We start from the raw sequence: 27,991 nt of genomic DNA on the forward strand, positions 1-27,991 counted from the left end.
AAAAACACCTCTGAAGTTCTGTATATTTAATAGCTTAGCAGCATCAAGTAAATCAAAGTTGGACATAGGAAGGAGATGCTTGGCGTCTAACGAATTGTCCTTGGAAGTCTTTAACTGCTTCCGTACCGATGGGAAGTTCCTGGTAGTCTTAGACCATTTCCCTTTTTGAGAAGTCTTTATTTCCTTTCCTGTTGCTTTCTTTAGTGCCATTCCAGCAGCAGTTCCAATGGCACCAAGTGCAGCTGCTTTTGCAACAACTGGAGCTCCAGCGGCTATTAACGCTGGTATACCTGCAAGAAATAGAAATGAACCACCAGTCTTAGCGATGTCTTTAATAGCACCAGCAGAAAGAATAAGTCGTATACCGGTCTTTGATTCTTTAGCTTCATTGAAATGCATGAGTTGACTTTCTGACAATAATAGTTTATTCGGACCACTTGCGATTTGTTCTTTTTATAGTGATATTTTATATTCCACAATTTCTTTTTCATACTGATTATCGCTTTTTAATCTGACTAGGTGTTGGAGTAACGCTATGATGATATGACATTATAATATCATGAGCGATTTAATTACATGTTTTCTACTGGGGCACCAATAACTCTCATTCGTCCACCAAACCTTCAAGCAACATTGTTTTGTTGCTGAATATAAAAGCAATTTCTCTGTAATTAGGAATATCAGTATCATCTCTATTACACGAGCTCGAAAATGCATATCAACGACAGATTGCCTGATTAAATCCAAATGTTCCAGAGAAAAGTAATAGATTGGATAAAGCGTTGTAAAATCTAATTGTGATATTGTAAACCAGAATCAACATTCTGATCATGCCCTATAAACTTCATGAACCGATGATACACACGCGCTACATGATTTTGATCAAAATTTAACAATATATCTTCAGATGGTTCTTGGTGTCCATTTATCCTTAACGAAACCTCAGTAACACCGAGTTTGTCAGATGTCGTTATGCTATTATTTTATAATTTATTCGTGCGACATTTTGAAATCCAATGAATAAATGTCTTGGTGCAGAAACACCTTGCTGTGATGCTATATGACAAGTGAATAAACCATGAACTGTACTTTGAAAGCTATCTGTAGTCATTGTCAACCATGAAAATGTTGATTTACCGCCTTGTCCCATGAAAGATAACAATCATTGTTTTTTGTCGATTGATGGAGTCATCACTCGCATCCACAATGATTGTTTTGTCAATATTAATTGTCCTTCATCAACCGAACACCAAACTGCATCATTGTCTGTAGCTTTTCTTACAAGTGCAACAGTATGTTTAGCTTAAAAAATAACTTTTCTAACATCTCCACGAAATCCAAAAATATGAGATAATGGAATTGCGCATGAAAATCTTCTATGATTACCTGTGAACATTGATCGAAGTACTGAGAATCCTAAATTAAAATTTGGATTAACGCTTATAATCATGTTTTCCACATCAACTTCAGCAGCGCCGGCATTGCTTCTTGGTCGTCTTATTTCATACTGTCTGTTATCAGAAAAGTCAGAAGTGCTTTACCTGCAGCACCACCAACAGTACCAATACCTTTATCACGAACAACGTCAACAGCTGTCATTCCCAGTTGCTTTTGCAATGGGTATTGCTTTTGGGGCTATCTTTTAAATTTAGACCCTGAACAACATCACCGAGTCCATCACCGTAGAATACTTCGTAGGCTGATAATCGCTAATTTATCACCCTGACCAATCAAGGTCTAAGTTGATAATTATATATGATCATCTTATTTTATTGTCACTGATCTAATTATATACCCTCAATCACTGTGATAATCATCAACGATTTCATCAATAAGAGAGCGATAAACATCAATGTCCATGACACCGCCTGTAAACAATCGTTGACAAATAGCATATGATTCATTAATAATTTCTGGGGAATTATTACCAGCCCGTCTTTCGCCAATCAGAATTTCTACTCGTTCAACATCTGCAAGGACATTATTGGGACAAGTAATAAGACCACTTCCAGTTGCTCCTTCTTCCTCAATTGTTTTATCTGCTTTTTTCTTCCATGCTCTTGAGGCTGATTTCCTTTCAGCTCTTTCTTTTTCAAGATGCTGCTTCGTGTCTTCTTCTTTTAGTCTCCTTCCTTGCTTTACTTGTTCAATATACTCATGTACCGTATTATCAAAGACGACGAAACTATTAATATCTTCCTTAGATCTGATTTTGCGGAGTATTAGTAGCGATGCGATATCTATCCCTGACCCAATCAACAACTTTCAGAGTATTAACATATTCGGGTTTTACATACTTATCTCAAGTACAATATCAAAACGCGGCAATATCAATTACTATGTACGTGTCTTTGATATCGGCAATACCTTCAGGTGTAAATTTTTCCATAATTTTAGTTTTGACCCTTGGCAGATGTTGTGGCTGAGGACGTTGTGGCTTAGGATGTTGCTGGGGTGGTGGAAGACGGCCAATAATATCAACAGGTAATGTCTCAAGAGCTTTTTTAGCTGCCTCAGTTGCTGTAGAATAAAATTTTGTTGGTTCGACATTTGATTTAAATAACTGTTCTGTACCTTCTGCAAATTCCACCTGAGACTCCTGACGCGCTTGTAGCTGCTGTTTGACAGCATCACAAACAGGGATATATTTCTAAATTGTCTCTAGTCACTCTCGAGCTAATCTAGCTGTGCGAGATTCCATTATTGATATAATAATGATTTAATTACCCGCACACTACAGCAGCAGAGAAGGTGACGACACACAATAAGTGTCCGACGGGTAAGCAAAACACAAATTTACAAACAAACGACAAAGATAAAGTAACAAAATGAGCTAACCCAATTAGAGAAACTCTCGGTTTGGTTAGAGCTTTCAGTTTGGCGTTATTACGCTTGTGTTTTTCATTTTCGTAGAAAGCTTTATTTTTCGAAAGTGGACCTTCTGTCAAATGGTGTGTTAACCCTCCCTGCCGCTGTTTGTGGATCAAATTAACAAAAATAAATCTAAGCCAAACGTTCTTTTAATTTTTCTAACAGTTTCTGTCTCTATCACAGCATATTACAATAAATATTACATATGAATAAAAGTTGAGGTTGTATTTCAAAAAAGTTTTGGGAAAAGCAAATCACATTAGGGATGTAATTGTTGATAATATATTTTAATATTGTTGTATTTTATACTTTCATTCTAGCCATTTCTGATGTAAATATCTTTAAAACAATGCATCCTCGTATATTATACAAGAGGAACATTATGCGTGCACGTTGTACGTACTTTCCTTACCTTTAAATTCATAGCTTTTTTTCGTGTTGATCGTTGAAGAAGAATGAAGCGATGAAACCTGAAATGAAACATATTCAAAACTAGGGGAAGAGTAATCTTTAGTTTGACACTAAAATACTATAATATGCATAATGTGCATAGTAATCGATAGTTGACACTAAAACATTGTAATATGCAGTGTGCATAGTACTCATTAGTTGACAGAGCACTCGTTAGTTGACACTAAAACAATATGCATCATATTATTAGTACTCTCTGGTTTTACACTAACACATCGAAATATGCGTAATTTGCACTGTACTCGTTAGTTGGGCACTAAAATATAATATGCACACAGTGATTAGAACTCCTTAGTTGACACTAAAACATTATAATATGGGCACTATGATTATAACTCTTTGGTTGACACTAAAAGATGATAATATGCATACTTTGATTAGTGCTCGTTAGTCTGACACTAAAGCATTATAATATTCATGCTGTGCATAGTGATCATTAGTCTGACAATAAACTATGATATACATAATGTACAAAGTACTCGTTAGCTGACACTAAAACTATAATATACATACTGTACACAGTAATCCACTCGTTCAGTATTGCATGCAGAGTGAGTTCACGATCTCAGTGCACAAGGTTTGAGTTTAATTTTATTGGGGGGGGGGGGGATCAGGGCTATTTGACTTTATATGATATAGAGATTTGGTACTCGGAGAATCTGAGAACGCAATTTAAATTGATTACCATACAATGAATAGCCGACCCGCAGTTGACATGTATCGCTTTGACAGTGATATTGTGAACGCACTATTGAACTTTGCCCCAACTACTACATATACATATACATATACACATACACAGAACGGGTACGATATATGTTGTAAGCAGAGGATTAAACCTTCATCACTCCTATGGATGCAAGGTTCATTTCTTTCCCCGTGTGATAAGTCTTAAATAAGGTTGATGCGCAACATTGTCCTTAAGACACTTTTGTATTATAAGTACGATAACGGATACAATCCATATTCGGCGTGGTTTTTTTAAACCAATATTTGAGTTTGGATACTAAATATATCTTTATCTCAGTCAAATAAACACTTCCCTTAATACTAAAACTCTCATCAGATCGTAAGCGTTATGTTTGCTACTCTGTCCAGAAGTAAAAAAAATAGTGAAGATTGCTGTATAAACTTGATTCATCGAAAGGAAGGGGAAAAAGAAGAAAACAAATTTGAAAGAAGACCAATGGAGGCTGAACAAAGCTAGATGTGCAAATTTACCTCCCATTTTTCTCTTGTAATACAATGCCTTAAAATAAATAAATTCTAAGTCCTCTCTGATGGAGTTAGTCCCCTTTCCCCCAACTCTCTCTCTCTCTCTCTCTCTCTCTCTCTCTCTCTTACCGACACCAACTATCCCAGCAGATAGCAAGAAAATCCCGTGCCATCCTATCAGATCTTTAAGTAACGTCCCAAGCAGAGCCGTTCCAATTCCGGAAACAATCTAATGCAAATAAATTAAAAACAAATTAATTGATGTTTACGATTTTCTGTCATTCTAGAGAATAGTCATTCTTGCGATGTGACCCGAAAAGTAAAGGAAATATCACTTAAATATCAGTTTAATAAAGACAGAATATGTCAACAGGAAGGTTGCTCCTCAAATTTTCTAGTCTTATTTTCGCGAGAGAAAAAATTCGTATAACCGTGCTTGTGGAAAAAGTTAAGTTAGTCGCGATTTAAAAAGGCGTTACTAGCCATATGCTATACTCAGATCTTGGTAGTGTCTAGTAACGTTGAAAGAGAACAACATAATCAGAGACTAAGCGAAGAAATTGTGTGAATCGGCATGAGTTGGCCTGGGTCGTTCTTTATAAATAATGTGTACCGAGACAACATTTCATACTATAAGCGTCGTTATTTAACAGTCGCTAACACTAAAGGGTTTGTATTATACCTCAATGCACGTTAACACTGAGAAGATTGAATTCTGTAAAGGGTAATCTTTCTATAATGGAAATAATAAGCCAAACGGCCCTCCAGCCTCTAGCTCAGCTTCCTATGATGAACCCTATTTTTGTATGATCATAAATGTGACCATTTCCGGCAATTTCGAATCTTCCTGTAGACTGAATCAAAATATTATTTTTTTCTACTGTAGCAATAGAAATATGACAAGCTACCAGGTGAGTCTCTTTAATAAATTGCTTTGGCTATCGATCCGCCTGTTCGACCTTGCTTAGGGTCAATGTCTGCGCCTGCACCTATTAAATACAATAAATACGGATGTGCATCAGAGACGCACAAGAACATTTCGGTTTGGTTGGACTAAACCCATCTAGATACGTTGTGGTCAGGTTTTGGGGGTTACGAATAATGCTGATGTCACGGCATTTTGCGCACTTTATGCCACGTTCCCTGGCTGTAGATTTAAAGAGTAAATTCTTTATAAAGTAAATTGTCGCTGTGTTATCAAAATAGAAATGTATTTTGTCAAGAAGCTCTCAGCTCTATGGAAGCAGTCTTCAGCTACAGAGTTGTTTCATGGGAAGTCGTAGAACTCTATGGGGTGTCGTGTAATCCGGATGCTGCAGTATATGGTAACATTGGTCAGCGGGATGGTGTTAGTTTAATCGCAGTGAGTGGCCAAAGATTCGGCAGGGGAAATAGTTTATCGATGGTTCCTTCGGTAGATATAGGGAGAAGTGGGCCATACGTGATTGCTCCTTGATCATTCGACGAGAGCTGTGGAACTAACAATACACTCTGTTCGTTGGTTGGATGCTCCGAAATATGTATGTTCCATTTTTGAAAGTATAATTCAAAATCGCTACATGTGTGAAAATTAGTTATACATTTATCATACTTTTCGATAAAACATTCATTGTTCATATTTGTTAATAAATTATATACATTGTTCATCCATGGTGATAAATCCATATATCAATCACATTTGTTTATAAATGCTATACACTCACCATCTTTTGTGATAGATTCATGTTTATAAACTACATACGTTGATTTTCTTTAGATTAACCCTTTGTAGGTACATGCTCCGAATTGTTCCATATAAGAACAATATCATTTTTTAAAAATCTATTGTTGCACTCTGTGTGAATTATTCAATTAAATTCATTGTTCGACTTTATACGAAGTAGGGCATCAGACCCATTTATCTTCCAGACACATTATAAATAAACATTTCATTCAGGAAAATATTTTTAGTGTCTTCGCTACATTCAATCCCATATTTCATCCTCCAAAAATTGTAAACCAATTTAAATTCAAAGATCGTTGACATTTTTTAAGTCTAACACATCCGATCAGCTATCGACTTTAATCGGACGGATATATTTTTTCACTATGTTTCTTAGTAAATGTCATCTTCACATACTTGGAAACGTTTCCATGTTTCCCTCAATTCACGGAATTATTTTTGTTACCAGGTTATCTTTCTAAAACTCTTTTTTTTCAAGCCCCAGCGATCAATGGCCAGATAATGCATATCACTGTAATAGCTTATTATTGATCTAATCAACATACAGGATTGTGATGAAGTGAAAACTATAAATTACAAATTTAGAACTTAAATAGTGTAAAGAAGTAAACTTTAATCGACTACTGAAACTCAAAATCAAATGATTTGTGCTTTTGCCTTTTCCAACCAATCTTCTATTACTTTGATGAATCGTCATCTAATTACTCATCTAATTACTAAAGAGAATATAGCATCTGCTAAAAGGCACAAAACGGCAGCCGACCCGATAGTTCCATGAATATCAGTAATAGGATGTATAAGTTCGTTGCTCTAATCAGCGAATTGACGCACTTCTTAGCTGGACGTTCGATAGATCCACCAATACGTAGTTCTCCAACATAGTATCTATCCGAATTTGGGACTACTGGAAGTTTCATATTTGATACAGAGCTGTCTAAAGTATTACCACAATTTACACAAAGCCAACTTTTCGTAAAATAACCAAGTCACTGTAAAACAATTCCGTTTATTAGATGTTGATATGAACATGAAAGTCATAAGAAAACATAGATCCATACAACTCCCTAGAAAGGTTTTAAAGGACTACAGTAACTTAACGACACTAACATTTATGCACTCCGCCTTCCAATATGAATACTGAGTCCTATGAAAATATTGCATTATGGCAACTGATACCTACTGATTATCTAATTATTTGGTTTGGGAAATGTTTCTCACACCAAACGTCCATAATCAAAGGAAAAACTGCCAATAAGTATATCACTGGAATTTACAAATGGAAATACATGTAACTCAGACACCAGGGACATTACAAAAGGAAACCTTAAATCCCTCTCTTGTCCGTCAGAAGCATAATCTAAAACCAGCAACTGAAAAACTTCCTGTTAAAATACATTTTCCAGTTGTTTGTAGTAAGCAGTCAATCGGATGAAAACTGATAAGTCAATCTACATCACGGCTACATCTCGGTTGATAAACTGGATTGCATACAGATGCTTTGAATGCTCGTGCTGCTCAGCGATGTTCACATTCCTTGCAAGTATAATTTTTTTGTGTCATGGACATCAACATCAGACGAAATTTCATCCCACCCATTAATAAATTCAAATACTAGAAACAGAACAAATTAGTTTGAACCTACCAGTATAATGGTTACAAGTCCGTAGTTTATCCCAATGTAGTCCGCACCGTAGAGGTTCGAAAGGGATGCTGGAAGTGTGGAATACATTCCGCAGAATGAGATATAGAGGCCACACACCCAAATGAAGAAAAATGGTTCGCCACCCCATTCCGAGGCAGTGATGGTAGCAGTAAAGCTGGCAAATATGGCTGTCACGCACATCATTGTAATCTGAAATAAAACAGAAACGAAACACAGGGCATGTATATTGTTGATGCCGTCTTCTACGTCTTCTTGAAGTTTTACGATTCTGCAATTGACCTATATTTCAGAACATCGTGCTGTCTGCTCTAGTTCATAGACGCTGCTAATCTTGTTCTCTTACGTTATCCTGTAATAACTTAGCAGCCTGTATAACATATCACGAACTCAATACAATGTGATGCTGCAATCATGTAATAGATAAATATATACATATATACAATCCTTCATGCAACTGACAGATAAATAGATACATAACTACAATCCATCATGCAATATTTAGATAAGTAGATACATAGATATAATCCATCGTGCAATAAATATATAAATAGACAGATACAATCCATCATGCAAGTGACAGATAAATAGATACATAGATACAATCCATCGTGCAATTGAGAGATAATCAGATACATAGATACAGTCCACTGTGCTATAGATAGATACAGAGATAAAAACTATAATATAAAAGACAGATGCGATCGATCATGAAATAGATAGAAAAAAAGCTGTAGATATGAGAAAGACCAGCACACAGAAAAATATAGTTTAATGGAAACATAGACTGACATGTCCGACATACATACGTACATACATACATAAAGACACTCATACCTAAGTACAGACAAAACACTCTACCTTGAATGTGAAGCGGTCCATGAAGACTCCCCAGCAAGGGCGACCAATGGAGTTGAAAATGGACGAAAAAGATCCAACAAGTGCCAGGAAATGGTCGTCCTGGATAAATGTCTGTCCATACGACTAAAATCCAAAAACGAGGGAAACAACTATGTAGTACATAAGATGTTGATTACGGTGCATTATGGACAAAAATGTGGTGGGGATCTTTCTTTGATTTAAGACATTTTATTGTCAACATTTTAACAATTTTTGAGCAGCAGATATGTGAATGGACTGAGGGTTTCGTGACAGAAGAATGTAACTTGGCTCACATCCAGGGCACGTACTAAGAAAAAAGATTTAGCCATTGGGCCATCGCAGACTATTCCTGAGGCGGAAGCCATTTTTCAAGATCAAAACCATCTGTTTAAAGTTTACCCTTAATTGGGTTATGTGGATCCACTTGTGGGGTTGGAAATCTGGCTAAATTGTAATATTTCAGTTATATTTGCATTGAAGCTGATTAGATGGTATTATCTGCAGTTAAAATAATTGTATAAAGATCATATATTAACATAAAAATTATGCATTTCGTATTATAAAGTAGACATATTAAATGTGACATTTTCTTGAGCCAAAAGCACATTATACATACAGAATTAAACAGTATATCAAACAATTAAAATATTGAATGCACAATGTTTCTACAACAAACTTTGTTAAGTTCGAGCACATTCTCCATTATAATGACTAACGGGCATTGCACTAGAGACCTGCTTACGGCACTTGCCCTGTCCCTGCAGCCTTTCTTGCAACTGTAGTGCATGAATTACTGACAAATTTGGGTGGTTTTTGAATGAGTTGCTCAGCATATTTTCGAGCCACATTTCTACGTTTTGTTCTCACTAGGAGATGAAAACTCAGGAACAGCTATCGTCATCTGGGACCAGCATTGACCAGCCTGGTGAGCATCCCTCTCTTTAAGCTGGATGAGTGGTTCCTTTGTCGGGGGAAAGTCATCAAGTGATATACCCTTCAGAGAGAAGAGTTTTTAGCAAGTCTGGTTAACACACTCATGACTGCTGGTACAGTCATACAGCACGACCACAAGCTGTTTCGGGAGCTTGAGCCAGTCTTCTATGGACTCTCATGTAGCATCCAAATTAGAGAATGCTCATGTGACCTCGTCTTATGCATTTCGTGTGAACCATGCTGCTTCTTTCCTCTTCATCTAATGAAAGACACCACTCAGGACCTAGCACTCAAGACAGTTTGAGAGCTGCAAAGAACCGAAAGTTCTTCCTAGTTCTAAAGTCAACTCACATCTCAATAACTTTGAGGCGCTTTGCTGATCTAACTGCCAGAATGACCATATCCGTATCTACCGTACTTAGAAAAGCCTTGATATGCCCTTGTTTTGCATTGCAGTCTAAATACGTGCATTAGACTCCCCGTGATTGTATGGAGAACGACCTGACACATCTCTGGGTGCAGCACAAACCAACCTAAATTTGTGTGCAATGATGACTGTTTGTCGCTCCCCATGGATGCTACACTGGTCGTCAGAAAAGAAAACAGCTCCGTCTTGTTGTCATTAATTTGAAGAAATCTATGTCATATTCGGGCAAGTGTACTGGATGACTCAACGCGTCTCCGAATTCTGTTCTCCCTCTTACTTTGAGTACCTGCTTTCAAACTGTCCATGAGGTACTGATCCCACATAATAAATACATTGCTTTCAAGCCGCAACTAGAATATAATTTATAGCAGAAACACTTGCGTTGCATAGTCCATGAATTTATTTTCAAGACCACGTCAAAATATGTTGACGACAGCAGTCCCATCAAGAGCAATTACTTCAGGAGTGGGATTGGGAAAACTATATAAGACCAAATTGTTTTCCATTCTCATCTTCCACGTTTGAGAAAAGGCCGATTGACATACCTAGAACTCATTGATGTCCTCATCTTTTATATGTGGCACAAGGTACAACATGTAAAATCGGAAACACTTGTTCTTCAGGGGTGACAGCTATCTGTTCTTGACTTCTCTTGGAGTGGATGTCGAATGAAGAGGTAATTTTGATCTGCTGCGCGGAGAACAATTCAGCTGCGCGGGGATGTCTGAGCAGCTGCGCGGCCGCGCGCGCACGCAGCTTAGAGGGAACGTTGAATGGCCCATCGTAAATACCGATGAAATTTTCAACAAACAATAATGGTTAAAACGACTAAGGTAATGGCAATAAATGTCGTCGGATTTGTGTTCTGAAGATAGCTTGCACAATGATACAAATGGGAACCGATCCAAACATAAAGTCAGATTTTATTCATAAGATTAATTGAGACAGAGATAAACTAATGAGATAGTCATCGATTCAACATTGGTCTATAATTAATTTACCTGTCATAAAAAATAAAGAGAACATGATCTTATTTTACAAAAGAATAGCAATTACAACAACGACATTTTCAATTTGAAATCGGATTCAAAACGCCATACATGTAGTTAGGTTGTAAGTAAGAAATGGCCTGTTTACACGTGTTGCCATCAATTTTTATCTTGCTTATTATAAAAGAATGCTGAACGTCAAGTGATGATGAAGAGTTTGCGACTTTGTGTCTACTATGCTCCCAGTAGGGAAGTCAAAATAGACAGTCAACGAGTAAGGATAAAGGCGACGTGTTAGGTAGGATAGAGCTATCATGTACCTGTGTTCCACAGTGGAAAACACAATATACATATAGAGGAATGTAAAAAAAGAGTGTCCACTAGATCACATATACGAATCTTCGTGTGAACTATCAAACATAGAGACAGAGATAGGGGCGTTGGTTGTTCTTGGCTGTGTCTTGCAGCATTTGTAGCAGTAGCTATCTTCCCTCTACGTACCTAACTGTTGAACATCAACAGCTTTCATAGTGTAGGAGTTGACTCTCCAGCTACAGACAGATCCGTAAAAAACGAATAAAAACAAACACAAATAACCCAAAATATGTTGCAGTAGAAACGGGAGCTTGTTTCATATTTTGACGTGTGTACTTCTCAGGGAAATACACATTCACTTCATCTGGCACTTTCCTCTTCACTGCTCGTTGAAATTTAGTTTTGTTGACACGCAGTCTGCACTAGTCGTTAAATTTGGTTTTGTGAATCTGTAACATTGCCTCGATGCCTTCACTATCACCTACACAGCTGAGAACCTCATTTGTATTGTCCTGACACAGAAAAACATTTATCCCAATCTCTGTAACACTGCTGTGTTGAGATCCAGAATTGTATCAGGGCCATTGCACCCACGAAGGTATTGGGATATCTTGCGAAGAAATAAAAAATATTTAGCATGTTTAAACCTTATAGTATAGATATAATTGTATAATTTAATAAGGTCCTTTACAATTATTATAAAGGCAAGGATAACAGAAACAATGCAACATACAACAATCAAGTTTACAACTCCACAAGTGGATCCAGTCAACCAAATTTAAGGTAACATTTGAATGGATCACTACCATTATGGAAAATAGCTGTAATATTCGTCCTAGAAAAAAATATGTGATGACCCTATAGTTTACGTTTTTCCCTAGGACATATCCTAGATGCAAGCCAAATATCATGATTGTATCACCAAGCCCATAATGTACCATAGTATTTCATACATCTGCTGCACTATATCGGATAGAATAAAAATTTACCAGTTATTGTAAATCCCTTTCCTAATCGGTCAAAATATTGATAAAATTACAGCAACTATGGGTTAGACGAAACCTATTTTATTGTGATAAGAGATAGAAGGAACTGAACAATAGATTTTAATGATCTAGTGATTGTTTTTTCCTCACGTGTATCAAGATATAAACATACAACTTGACGTAACTTTAGCAGCAACTAAACGATAAAATATGAAAATGTTGGGCGAAATTTATAACTGTTATGACTTCCAACTGAGTACTTGATTACACCATTTAATAACAAGTATGATTTCCAAAACTAGGGATGAAAGCTTAAAAGCCAATGCCATAAATGATTGGTAGATATTCTTTAACAAGTGAATAAAGAATGCCATTAGATACGATCTCTCCAATGAACTTCTATCAAACTAAAAGAGAGGAGTCTGACAACAATAATAACAGCAGCAGCAACGATAACAATTATTAAAATAATAATAATAATAATAATAATAATAATAATAATTATTATTATTATTATTATTATTATTATTATTATTATTATTATTATTATTATTATTTAGGAAACTCTGATTATTCTGATCCACTGAGAAATAATTAGATCGTATGAAATCGATTTTTACCATTTGGCAATTTAAATTTCTGAGTTTATTGTCGAAGTCTGTATTAAAGGCGAATAATCCAAATTATTCAGCAACGTACTGTGATAACAATAATAATAATAAGAAGAAGAAGAAGAAGAAGAAGCATAGTTGTTGTTCTATTTCTTCTTCTTCTTCTTCTTCTTCTTATTATTATTATTATTATTATTCAAACAAGAGAAGTTTGGTCGACACAGCTGTTAACAAGACGCATTTCATATATGTATATGTTCTGTCTTCAGTGCCGGTTCCTGCATGAGCCTGTAGGTGCCCATCCGTTGTCGTCCGATATTCTCAGGGTTCTTCGGTTGCCTACATTTTAAAGAGCATTCTGTACTTACCATTTTGCTTTCAAGATTTATGATCCTATAGAAATTAATATCAAATATTTCGCCAGATACCTTGTAGAGAGTAGTAGTAAACCCTATCCCACAATCCATACAGAACAAGACCACCAACCATACATAGAAGTTTCTAGATTTAAGGGTTAACAATATAATCTGCAACACAGTCTGTTTCGAGTTGGTGTCTTTAATATCTTGTTCATTCATTGTTTGTTCCGTTTTCTCAGCGGGCGTCGTACACATATTTGGATTTCCATAACCTACTGGCGTATCACCTTTCTCAATGACCTGCGATTTCATATAAATCCCATCAACTGGACCGTTGATCTTGGTCGCAGCCAATTCACATTTACCAAAGGAATTATTTAGATCTTCAAGAACTGTTTGGAATGCATCGTCTTGAATATCCTCTCGTTTGATGGAATTGCCTTTCCTGCCATCGGCATTATTCTTCACGACTGCATCCTAAGATTAGAAATAATCATAGAGAAATGAAATCAACATTATGGCATTTCTGTTGAATGGCATATTAGAAACGCATGACGTAAACATTTCTTCAGATCTGTATTGATTAAAACGAAGACACCAAAATGGTTGAACTAGTGTTTGCTGATGTACAAAGACGATTAGTTGCAATGATAACATGATACAATCAAAACCTTATATTAGACTAACTAACTTATTTCAATAAAAGTATGCAATGTTAAATAGCGTTCAGTTTTTAAATGAACTTTATTTATGTTCCTCCACACAACGTGCTCTACATCAATGATCGTGCTATGGATGAATAAATAGGATGCAGTTACCATGTTTGATGGAAACATTGTCGCTTGTTTCTTGCCCCAAAACTGTTAAATATAAAATGTTTACTTTTATTAGTTTTCCTTTTGACTTGTACTTCTGTTACCTCATCAGGAGGTGAGGTAATCATTATAATTCCGATTATCTGCATGGCCGTGTAGATGGCGCCAAGAATCAAGAAGCATGTGGGTACACGGTCTAGTAGATCATTATCCGAGAAATATCTGCAATAAAAGGTCTCTACTGGTTATTGTGCCTTGCATGCTCGTGTTTGCTTTGTATGCTGTACAAACCAGATGCCAGAAATAACAACTAGACCACGTCTGCAAGGCAGTAGACTTAATGGCTTCAAGAGTGACTTTCTCAGTTTGCCCCAAACGCCCGTGCTTGAATAGTCTGTGCTCTTCGACAATCATGCAGAAATAGTCCGTTGTGCTTTTGATCTTTTAGTTAGGGTATATACATAAATTATACTTAAAAATATGGAATTTCGCTTGATTCAGTGTGTATAGTATTATTATTGTCAATTAACCATTCTTTCATTTAACGAGGACAAATTAGACAGATGACAACCCAAATGGAAGCTGGCTCATAATAAGATATCATAATCGACCTATTGTTTTTATCAGCTTTCGGCGCTTTTGCACATAATCAAAGTCAAGCAATGTTCGTTCATTTTACTCAATTCGCGCTGCCCCCGCCCAATTACTACCCAGTCTACCATCTTGGATGTCTTACCTGTCTGATCCCTCGATGATATCAGGTATCTTGTTGTCGGGATTGATGTACTGTGTAATGATCTGGTTGAAAATGGAAGCACCTGCTCCGTATCCAGCAACAATGAACCCTCCCGCTAGACCAGGACGATTAGGCAGCCACTGAAATTCGGTGAATATGTAATGACAGGATACGTCCATAAGAGGAAAGGATATATATATATATATATATATATATATATATATATATATATATATATATATATATATATATATATATATATATATAACATACATACATATACAAGAAATATTTCTGTGTTAGTTGTACAACAACAAGTTGCTAATAGCTCCATTCTTGCTGATCACAACTCTATAGTGGACTTGAATACATTTAGAATGCCAAACTTTATTTCTAGTCTAAATTCCAACCAACAAAACACTTCTATTTCTATCTGATATGTTTGACGTTTTGTTGTTAAAATGAGTATCATGCAAATAATCATATGGTCTCATTATAGGATGGTTTCCAGTGATTCTGTTCTTCATGAAACTTACTCAAGACCGTTATACCTATATTTTCTACAACCATTTTAGGACGTTCATATCAGTAGTGAACATAATGACAGTTCTAAAACGTGCATACATTTCTCTACTTTTATATCTCTCGGAAGGATATAAAAACATTAAATATCTAATAAAAAGTAACTATTTCATCCATACCAAAGGACGCAATTAGTAAATTTAAAGATTTCTCCTAAAAAAACTTCTCACTATCTATCATAAGGATAAGAGAACATTTATGGACCATACATATTTTTTCGTGTAACGCCATTCGATATATGTATACGATAATGCTAAACGTCAAATTAAACAAGAATCACTAGTGTAGCAAAACTTAGACGTACACAAGAATTTAGTTCATGTACAATATTAATTAGAAAGGATGTTGCTGTGAAAGCAAACTCGAAAATTTAAATCCGATTCAAAATGGCGTGGATGTTGTATATTGTTTTGTGAAAATATAAAATAAAGTCATATATGTAGATACAAATGAGATATTTAATTCTTATCAAATCATAATCTTTAATCGAGTGTTTGGCTTGTTTAATTTTTTTTTTTTTAAAAAAAAAATGATTTTCGAACACTCCCTGATCAGACTGGTCTGATAATATTCAACTTGAAAATAGCTCTTCAATTATGGATGATACAATACAGTTTAATGATTTCTGATTACTATAAACTCTGACTGATATAGTGCTTTGTTATTTTTCAAAACAGCCTCCAAAATCTGACTGGTCTAGTAATTTTTATCATGTTCAAAACCCCTCTAATTTTAGTTGAGCTGGTAATCTTTTTATTTTACTTTTTCTTATGTTCTGTAATCCTTGATGTAAAAAAACAAATATAAGTGGTCTAATAATTTTTAAAATTTTGATTTGTAATGTTGTCGTATTCACCTGTAAGAAAAGGTGATACACAAACTAATGAGTGGTCGGATGGTCAAGTGATGATTTAATTTGCAAAATAATACTTCAATTTGACTGTTTCTGTGCTTTTAATATTGATTTGTAATGTTCTTGTATCGACATAAAAATTGAGAGTTCCATAACTATGTTATATATTCACTATTCTTATATTTTTTATAAATAGACAACCAACTGATTTAAAGATCAAAAAGACGGCAGTTTCGCCCAAGTAATTCCACCATCATTTATCACTCATATTTAATCGGAAAGCAACCTTAAATATTCTGAACATTGCAGCTGTTCGGAGAGAAAACCAAATACCATAAATGGACACATTTAAATGTAATTGCTGTCACGACTGTATGGTCATAAACTAAGTAAGAAAAAGAAGCAACGCCAACAAGTTTTGTAAAACTTAACAAATAGTTTAATTCTCTAAGTTATAAAATGAAACTTTAACAGAAACGTTACATCATTAGGAATTAAATCCAAAATAATCTACAAAAAGTTATATCACACGTCCAAAAGAATCAAGTGTTCCGAATGAATTACAGCTATTCAAACGTTATGATGCACCAATATGTTTAAATATGCTTAAGTGCCCACAGTCCTGACGTATCACAATGGAATTGTCTAAAACTCCTTTGAATGAATTCACAATAGTCTTCAATTAATGCTTTGTCCAGAGTCAATGAGCACTTTGTAATTCGAAAGAATAATCTAAAAAAATAAGTAATCTCAAATTATATCTAAACACAAGATTAAACACATCTGCATACTGATTTTTGAAAACACAAACATAGGAAAATAGAAATGAATGAATTATCCATGTTCGTAATATTTTCTTTTTGATCTATGTCGCAATACCTTCCACGCGACATATTTCATAATATATCGCCACTTCGATAAAGAATCCCCTGGACACAACCATCCAGTAGGAAACTACCCTAAACTTGATACAGAACCCCCTGGACACAACCATCCAGTAGGAAACTACCCTAAACTTGATATAGAACCCCCTGGACACAACCATCCAGTAGGAAACTACCCTAAACTTGATACAGAACCCCCTGGACACAACCATCCAGTAGGAAACTACCCTAAACTTGTCAACAGGTTCCGATTGATTTAAAAACTTGTAAGCACTTCTATATAGCTCATATGCAACCTACAGTCATGCACGAAAAGTATTTTTTTAAACACACAATATAGACATACATAAATTGTATTCCGTGAATTACACAACAAGCTGTTTCAGTACGTAACAGTGTAGCTTAATGTGATTCTAGAAGTGTAGGAGCATAAATAATCTTTAAAAAAAAACCTTTCACTTGGATATGCAAGCAACTTATACTTGTCACTTCCGGTAGCAAAAACATCGGTTGCTTTCTGGCAATCGCTAGTTTCACAGGCAATATCCTCAATTGTTGGTATCACAGATGTGACAATATTGCTATCAGAATTAACATAATCCATGAAACAATATCCTCATTAACAGATCAGAGAATGCATAACGCATTATGCACCATAGCAAGGGAATATCATCAACACAAGTACAGGTGTCACTCGTGATGACATATGTTTGCTACTTAAATCCTGCTTTAACAAAGCAGTTTGAAACATAGTTTGCAGCTTCATGTCAAAATATACATTTTTCTCCTTTTACCTTTGAATTTACAGCTCTTTTCACAACCATCATAATTCAGAATAAACACGAGAGAGATTTACTTCAAGCTGTACTCATTTAGTCAACATGCATGTATAGAACGATAGCTAAACGATATTTCTAAATGATTTAGTCAAAATATTACCACCAACCCTTGACTGCCGCTTTGGAAAGTTGACGTGGTTTTTTAATTATAGTACTATCATTCAAATGTACTTTCCCAAGTAAATTTCTGAATAATCTATGCTAAATTTTATGTGAACTTGGAAGTAATAAACTATATGTTATTTAGGAATAAAAAACAAAAGGGCATAAAAAGTATTTAGTGTAACAATACCCTGACAGCTGTTATGAGGGAAAACGTGTATGTGTAACAATACCTTGACAGTAGGTGTGAGGGGAGATGCGTATGTGTAACAATACCTTGACAGCTGATATGAGGGGAGACGCGTATGTGCAGGAAGATCCAAACCCAAACATGATACCGTAGGTAAAAACGAAGGCAATAAAAGACTTCTGGACGGCGAAAAAACTCAGTAATACTGATCCACTGAAAAAAGAAATGACAGAATCATAATAGACTTTATGCCATCGAGAATTAAAGGTTGTCTTATTTAATAGTTAATTAAATAAAACAAATATTTGAATTTTAAGTTTGCAGCTTCTATTAAAACAATCAAGTGTTCATTGAAACTTTACAATTCAAACATCAAATATTTAAATATAACGCCAGATATATTTGTCTGTGTAACATTGATTAGCAGTTTCAAATAATGGAAATGGAATTAATTTTTTTAAGTGACAAATAATTTTCATTACTATAGGACTGACGGTACTAATTCAGTTCCCATAGTAAACCTATGTAAACACAAAGATATAAAAAATTCAATAACTTAAAATTTCTGAGTGCTCATTATCAAACCTATATTTATCAGTACAGATAAAACCTGGATGTTAGCTTCTGTGTAGAAGAAAGGATATGAGCCGCGGCATTTTCTGGAACTACATGTGTTTGAAACATGTGCTTTCAATTCGTACCAAAGAGTCAGGTGCTAATTTTAAAAATGAGTGTTCTAAGCTCAATACTGTTAAAGGACTTAAATTACATCAGTAAAACAATGTCTCTATCTTTTTCAGCTACAACTAGAATAAGCTCTCAAAAGATTATTTTTGCTACAAAATTCCTTTCATTATCAACCAATCCTGGCCACCCAAACCCAGATGTTATGTTCACCCATTTCCAGGCTGTTTCTCATATTTTCATACAATTAGTACGGTGTGTCGTGTAAGGCACATACATTTCACGATACCTGTTTCTTATTCAGCAAAAGAAATACAGTGCTGCCTCTTTATAGCACTGTACCATATAAGAGACATGCGTTATAAGCTAGATAACCTTATATTGAGAGATAGTCTATGATGTCAGTATCATGATAGTGCATGAAAACAAAAATATAAAACTTCACTATGTGAAATCACATTATATTTGGTTATCATGAGCCAGGAACTAAACTAAACTGAAATAAATATTGCAACAATGATCAATAAACCTGTGACCAAACTGATCTTAACCATGACGATACCGCGTTATAAGAGGAAAAGCAATATATACTGGAGATGGGGGTTTATAGTGAGGGATCTCTGTATACAGTTCAAGTACGTTCAAAGGACAATAACCAAAATAACAAGGGGAATCTTGCCTGAAAAATGCACATCCCACAGCCATGGCAATTCTAGCGCCAAACCTCTGGAAAAGAAAACCTCCTACCACCATACCGATGCATTGGGTCGACTTGCCACTGGTCACAACCCACAGCGCGTCCACATTTGTTAGGTCCTTCTCTCCGGTCCTATATCGCAGATAAGAGACAATATACTGGCTGAAATTTCCTGAAATTGAAATAAATCTCACATAAAGTCTCAGTATTCTCGGTATGTATGTGTGCTTGTGTTTTCTGGATTTTAACGAAGTTTTAACAATTTTAGTCAGATCGCTACGATGTCTGCAGTTGTGGCAGTTTGTAGCATCATGTCACACCCAGCCACATTTTCCTGACACCAAGCCTAACATTAACCATTAGTACCATTTTTATTATTCTTTGGTATGACTCGGCCGATGTTCGAACCCACGACCTCCCGCATCCGAGGCGGACACTCAAACCATTTAGGCTACCGAAGCGGTCAGGTTTGTATAAGGGGTATGCATTCTTGCATGTAATTTCTTAAAAGGTATGTATGTATGTATGTATGTATGTATGTATGTATGTATGTATGTATGTATGTATGTTGTTGTAGAGTTTAACGTCATCTTTCAGCACAAGATATGCTATACATGGCGACCAGTATAAATAGTGAAGGAAGAACCCGGGAAAACCCCGGAAAGAACCACCGACCCACGAGAAACTACTGGCAAGCTTTCTCACATACCCACATTGGCCGAACCCGAGACTCGAACCCAAACAGACAGAGGTGAGATGGCAGTGATCCGTAACTGTGAGCGCTTTAGACCACTCGGGCCCCCTATGTATGTATGTATGTATGTATTCCCGTGCATATGTAGGTCCATCTCTGATTAAGAAAACACATTCCATTCCTCAAGTTCCCTCATTACTAAATTAAATTAAATAAAATTCCAAATCAAATGAGTCTCTAGAAAGAGAAAAAATATCAACTGCATTCAGCGGGTTCTACTTGCAGACTGGTTCCCTGCCTTTTCTTTCACTTCACAAGTCTAAGCACACAGATACACGACTAATATGGGTAGTTTCGAAAGGCACCAAGAGAAGACACGAGTGAAATTACACGAACCTTATTTGTTAGTTATTTCCGTCTAAGACTGAACCAAAAGAAAATTATATCAAATGCTATTTATAGCCGCCTTTGCCGAAAACTTAAGTAAGCCAGGTGTGTAATAAATAAGTCACTACAACTGTAATTGACCCATTATGGTTGCTAACACAAGTGACAGAGTTCAATGCTCACATTAAGTTCATGACCATGCGTGCAACAGTACGTATGAAACAGTCAGGGTTTCCACTCTACTGGGAAATTGGGAAAAAGTCGGGAGAAATGATTAAAAAAATCTGACCGTGAAAAGTCCTTGAATTTTGCAAATATTGACGAAAGTCTTGAAAATCCCGGGAATTTTCCCCACAACTTGACGGCCGAAAAACAATTACGTAATTGAGTTGTAACTGAACTGATCGTGAGTTAAATTTATCGAGTTCTAACCAGAATATTAGGAGGTTGCAGTATTGGATCATTTGGGTGCTTGCCATAAATATATTTGTTGAGACAATCCCAACGCTCAGTGGATTAGATTCGTCTAGTAGACTTTTTGTTTCACAAACAACTTGATATCCTGATCTTTTTTATATCATCATCATCATCAGTCCCGTAGTCTGGAAGACCGTTGGGGCACCTTTTTATATGGAATGTCTGAAAACCAGTCTAGCACCACAAGAGGCCAACATGGTGGCGTTAAAGTATAGCCGCTTAATGGATGGGCTAGCAAACTTAAACGTTGTTAAATCGAGTTATACCTGCTTGAAATCGATATGAAAATTCTTTATTTTCTCAGAAATTGCGAGTATTAAAATCTTTATGTCTTTAATCTGCTGAAAGACGATAAAACTAAGGCGCTGGTAAAATTTGATCTGGTACTAGCGATTTCGATTGCTAGTCGCACGAGCACACATAATCTCACAACCGTTATTTTCAAATATTGTAGAAAATAAAATATCAAATGAAAATAGTATACAGGTTGTAATAAAAATACAAAAACGAAAGAGCACAAAATTCTCTATATTTATTCCGAGACCAACATCCGGAGTTTTGTTGTATTACGTGACTACCACGTTGACATGTGCTCTCTCACGCAGGGAGCATAAGACGCAGGGAACCAGACTACTCTGTTGGATGAATCAGACTGGCCAAGTTTCTTGTAGTTGTTCTCGAAATAAATATGTTGGGAATTATATGTTCTTTCTGGTTTTTACAAAATATATCAGACTTTCATTTAATATAATTGAAATTTTGTTCAGCAATATTAAGAAGGAGTTTGTTGTTGATATCACGTGATTATTGGATTTCCAATATCCTTGTTTGAGATTTGTGAAGTCATATGACTATTAACGCAAATGGCGACTACCGGGTCAGGTTTCATCTACGCCGAGTTTCGTCTAGTCTATTAGCGGATTAAAGACATAACGGTTAATACTTGCCATTGTTGAGAAAATAAATAATTTTCCTATCGATTTCATGCGGGTATAAGTCGATATAACATAGTTTAAATTTGCTAGGCCCGCTGGTAAGCAATCTTACGGTGGCGGCAGATTCCAGATTTATTTATATGTAATTGCTCTGAACCCACACTCTATCCTAAATGTCCAAATGTGATAAATGGGGTTGGAATATTCAGAGGAAACCCGGATTAGAAAAATTTCGAGTATCTGAGCTGAACTTTGGTACGAAACTATTACACAGTGACATGTAGCTTGAAGCATTGGTTTCAGATCTTAAAGAGAACGCTTGAGAGATGAGAAATTGTCGTCCCTTTTATTATATATTAAGAAACGATAATAGCCCAAGTATCAATACAGGGTTGGGACTGATTTATTGAACTACAAGAAGACAAGTTGATTTTACAGAAAATTCAGTCCTTATATATACAATAATATATAATATTGAAGGTCTTTTGTCAAAATTAAAATCAACCCTTTTGTAAATGTCTTTAAATGATGGAATTTTTAACCGATTCGTCTTAAGGAGCTTAGGTTGGTGGAAAAATCTTGCTTGAGTTTTTATTGGCACACATAAATTCAGGATTAAACATTTTTCGTTACAAGATAAGATTCTAATACTTTGCATTTATTGGTTTTTTTCATATTGTAATAGGAAATATTTACTTTGTATAACATGCACATATATTGCTCTAGAATTCTTTTAGAATTAAAGGTTTGAAAGGAAACAAAATAATTTATGTTCATTATTTTGTTTCCACGTAACAACATAATGCAGGTCAGCAAAGTTAAGTTAAAATTTGTATTCTGTACATTGAAATGGCTTTAAATGCCAATTTATAGGAATATAGTCAGATTTGTTTCGTGTGACTCATTTTGTGGTTTTATACATGATCATCTTTTCTGACATATATGTTTTGCTGAGTCTTGAAAGAGAAACATCTTCAGATTTGGAAAATGCATGTTTGATAATCCAAAATGTTCTTTAATTCCATTCAGTAATGGTCATATGTGAACCTTGAACAAAAATAATTTCATCCTGGAAAAAAAAAACTGGAAAAGACCTGGAAATTTATATTTAGAAAAGCGTGAGAACCATGAACAGTGCTTCATGTGAATGCATCAAGGAGAAAGTATTTAGTGGAACATTTTTTCATGACTGTATATTCAAAAGAGTAAGAGATCATCATTGCCTACTGTTGCCGATAGTTATTATTAAACACCAAGGACAACGAACGATACGGTCACGTAGAAGTTGGCACTTTGGATACAACGCACTCCCAGTCTCTGCACATCATTGAGTTTAAAGCGTACTTTGCGAATGTAATTATTATTGCTGATTAAATTAAACTTCAGTACGTTAGAAAACTCAGTTTGTTTGCTTATCGCCCCAACTTTAAGGTGCTAACACTCAAACTAAAAATGTCGAAGACTCGGTTTTGGGGTGTCACGCATTTTGTTATTTAAAGCGCTGTTTTGCAATATTTGTCTGATCATCTTCTACACGAATTCATGCAGATAAATCTAATCAACGATAAAAATAGTTGCAACTTCGAGGTTAACCCCACTTATCGTACTTCGAATGTATGCCGACAACTGGCATTTGGACCATCTCGAATATTTACGAAACTCTGACTGGCCGAGAAGTTGCGAATGAATTGAACTATTTTTTGATTCGGAACCTGTCAGTCAATCCAATCATAAAAAGCCGAGGTAGTCCGAATAAAATCTGATTTGTTTTCTGCAGAGAAATTTCGGGATACAAAGCTTATGATTCTTCTGTAAATTACTTTGCCGACATGCATCGGTCCACAGACCACACTTAATTTTCATATAGTCTCTATATTTGTTACTGCAGAATCTGTGTTCAAATTATAATAAATCATATGCTGATCTGAAGTAATTTCGAAAATGAACTCATGGTGAAATTCTTATCATAGGTCAACCATATTTTCTTTTGACAGGTAGACTTTAAATTAAGCAGCGTGCAAGGGTCACCGATTTAATTTCCTGATCAGCACCAATGCCTCGTTGATTACTGTACTGTTCACAAAACACATGCGGACAAAATTACCGTAATGCTCGTATTCTGAAGAATAAATACTTACCTTTAAATCAATACCAAAAATCCCTAATGTAAATGTTCTATCAACACCAAAATGAGATGGAAAAAATTATCTAACATAGACTTGGAACACATTTGTGGGTACTGAACTGCAAGTAATAATTGTGGTTCAAGTCCATCTGAAGCATAGTTTTGTCTCGCACTGGAGGTCATGGGTTCGATCTCCGGCCGAGTCATACCAAAGACTTACAAATATGGTAATAACAGCTGCCTCGCTGAGCATTCAGCATTAAGAGGTTAGTGTTAGGACTGGTCGGCCTGGTGTCAGGATAATGTGACTGGGTGGGACATCATGCTACATGTCTGCGGCATCATGCCCCAGTGCTAGACATCACTATGAACTGCCACACTTTAGACATCGTAGCGATATGACTGAAAAATTGTTAAAGCTACGTTACAAATCCAAATCACATCACACATCACTTGTCTCGCACTGGCACAAATAGCCGAAGTCGTCCGATATATATATATATATATATATATATATATATATATATATATATATATATATATATATACAGACACTGGTGTTTTCTTTACGGGTACGCTGTTCTATTGTCATTGTACATGCCGGATACAACATTCGCCTGTTGACCTATTGCCTATTTGTATCAGTGATGTCCCTTTGCGTACGGTCAGGGGTCATTTGGTATAGAATCGTTTGTTTATATTTATCACCAAACTTCATCTAAGAAACAATGCAAGAACCTGTTCGGTCTCAATTTAAGTAGGTATAAATTTTTGTCTAACATGCTTAAAATCTGTATTATTAACACATTTAACGGTCGAAATTCCTTCTATGTGGAGAGTGTTTTACTCCTAACGAGCTCTGACCGTTGGATTTCTTCAATGCGTAGAAAGCAACATTGTGAATTATGTGTCAATATATCTATTGTATTCAATCTTCTCTTGAATGAAGCAAAACAGCCAGTTATTTTATATATTATGTGAAATATATGAGCATATTTGACATTGTAGTTAATGATATTAATTTCGTACAGAAATCACATCAAACATTTGAAAGATAAATTTCACATCTGTTTAGATACTCCTTGAACGTGCAATGTTTAGATATCACTGCCCCCCCCCCCCCATGATAATATTGATTTAGATGGTTCGATTATTAGTAAATTTCAAGAAGGTTTTGTTCTGTTTTTTTTTAATGTTTCTTTCTATTCTATATTTACAGCGCACATGCCGGGTATGTTTCTCTCCAAGTAAGTCAACCTTTCTTGTACGAAGATAGGCATACAGTCCAATGAGGAAGTGTTCTTTTACTTCAGGAAATAAAAACAGCCCCAAACATCCGTATCTAATCAATGAACTTTAATAAAGAGGACGATTTTGACGTGTCAGAATATTATATTACCTTATTGGAATAAGTACGAGTGACCTTTGAAAATGATCTTTAATGCAGTTGTCCTAATCTATGTTAATTACAATATATAAACATTATTATCTTATTTTATTTTGAAATGCATATAAAACGAAATTCCGATTAGTATATTGCAAATTAAAATCTCATGTAATGACGAGTTTTAAATTTCCTTAGATTGCACTTCAGTTATAAGCCAGTGATTCATTCCAGTCAAAAGGTGGTTACTAATTTCTGTGAAAATATTCCTTTCAAAACAAGCAAGGAAATAATTTCCGGAGGATAATACAATGTCTTACCCAAAACTTTATAAGTTCGATAATAATGAGGTGAACATCTTTAAATTTTGTCTAACATAGTTTGAATTTCTCGATTTTTTGTCTTATTCTGGGTTTTTTCCTGGATAAATTTAAAAGAATATAACATTAAAAGAAGAACATGGGAAATAGTTACAAAAGCTGTAAATGTATAGATTCAAGTGACTTATAAACTCATTGTAGAGGAGCGGCTTTGAGAAACATGCACACGCTCACAATGCTTTTCAGGAACAATTTGTATTTTGCTGCTATATTGTTATATTTTACTCATCACAATTTTAAATGAATGAGTGACTTGGCGTTTGCTTTCGCTCTGATTGTTCAATATCTCTTAATTATATATGGTTATTAATATTAAAACATATAAGTCATATTGCCAATGTTAATATTAAAACATATATCACATTGCCATTATTAATATTAAAACATATGTCTTGTTGTTGTTGTTGTTGTAGTTGCGTTTAACGCCATGTTTCAGCACAAGAGAGGCTATACATGGCGACCAGTATCAATGGTGGAGTGAAAACCCCAGAAAGAACCACCACCAACCCACGAGAAGCTACTGGCAAGCTTTCTCACATACACAACATTGGCCGAACCCGAGACTCGAACCCACGCAGAAGTGAGATGGCAATGATCCGTAACGGTGAGCGCTTTAGACCACTGGACCCCTCGGGCCTCCCATGTCATATTACCATTATTACTATTAAAACATGTAAATCACATTACCATTATCAATATTTTAACATGTCATATTACCATCATTAATATTAGCACGTGTCATATTACCATTATTAATATTATGTCATATACCATCATTAATATTAGCACGTGTCATATTACCATTATTAATATTAAAACATGTCATATTACCATTATTAATATTAAAACGCATAAGTGATATTGCCATCATTAATATTAAAACATATGTCATATTATAATATCGAACCATCCAGAGTTATATTGCAAGATACGTACTGATATTATTATTCCCTTCCATTTTTTTCCAACAAAGTAGAAAACGCACAACCTGGTAAAGCTGATGTATTGGCTTAGTTCAGCGATAGGACACGTGTTTGCAGCTCTACGGTCCTGGGTTCGGTCCCGGTTATATGTTGTTGTTTAATGTATAGGTTTAATGCCATTTTTCAGCACATGATAGGCTGGTCCCAGGAAAACCCCGGAATGAACATCTCGACCACGAAAAGCTACTGGCAAGCATTCTCACATACCCACATAGGCCGAGACTCGAACCTAAGCGTACATAGGTGAGATGGCAGTGATCTGGCCCATCTCCCCGGTTCTAACATGTGCCATCAAGTTCTCTGGTGTTCGGTTTTCCTTCCACCTTAAAGGAATCCCTACACGAGTATATGACCTATCGGTAGAATTTTGTGCCATCGATATAAAACAACATTATTTAGAAAATCACTTTTTATTTATGTTCATAATGTGGAAAATGTTGTTTTAATACAGGCTGAATTAAAGACTTTGATAAGGAATAATTCGAACGTAGTAGTAGTAGTAGTAATAATAATAATAATAATAAGAAGAAGAAGAATGCGACGATGATGGTTACGCTGTCAACGAGGGCTTTGACAATATTTGTGACAACAAAGAGACAACGATGATAATAAAAGTAACTGGTTTTCAAAAATAACTCACCAAATGAATAAAATGTTCCTAAAGTCAAATGAATCAATATTCCTCCACAAATTACTACAATTGCTCTCCATTTAAATTTTCTTTCAGGCGTTTCCGAGTTCAGATTATTGATGTATCCGTCAGCCATCATCGGATATTGGAGTGGATTTTACTAAGATGCAC

General features: G+C 35.5%; 1 protein-coding gene across 2 annotated transcripts; it reads right to left on the reverse strand.

Annotated features, from left to right (window-relative positions):
• Positions 1 to 11: 11 nt before the first annotated feature.
• On the reverse strand, positions 12 to 27,975 carry LOC149777001 (apicoplast pyruvate carrier 1-like). Of its 2 annotated transcripts, none has more exons than XM_089942727.1 (11): positions 27,830 to 27,975; positions 19,807 to 19,996; positions 18,530 to 18,656; positions 14,994 to 15,133; positions 14,362 to 14,479; positions 13,512 to 13,919; positions 8,802 to 8,924; positions 7,923 to 8,132; positions 4,687 to 4,786; positions 3,284 to 3,341; positions 12 to 290 (listed from the first exon to the last, which is right to left on the reverse strand). In XM_089942727.1, the coding sequence occupies exons 1-10, from the start codon at positions 27,957 to 27,959 to the stop codon at positions 3,292 to 3,294; spliced, it is 1,596 nt and encodes a 531-aa protein (XP_089798853.1). In that variant the 5' UTR covers positions 27,960 to 27,975; the 3' UTR covers positions 12 to 290; positions 3,284 to 3,291. The 2 variants fall into 2 exon arrangements, with proteins under 2 accessions (XP_089798853.1, XP_089798854.1); XM_089942728.1 differs by having other exon boundaries at positions 3,275 to 3,341.
• Between the last annotated feature and the right edge of the window lie 16 nt (positions 27,976 to 27,991).

The sequence above is a fragment of the Sinohyriopsis cumingii genome, chromosome 18, assembly GCF_028554795.1.
Source record: "Sinohyriopsis cumingii isolate HCF-2022 chromosome 18, ASM2855479v2, whole genome shotgun sequence".
Taxonomy (NCBI): domain Eukaryota; kingdom Metazoa; phylum Mollusca; class Bivalvia; order Unionida; family Unionidae; genus Sinohyriopsis; species Sinohyriopsis cumingii.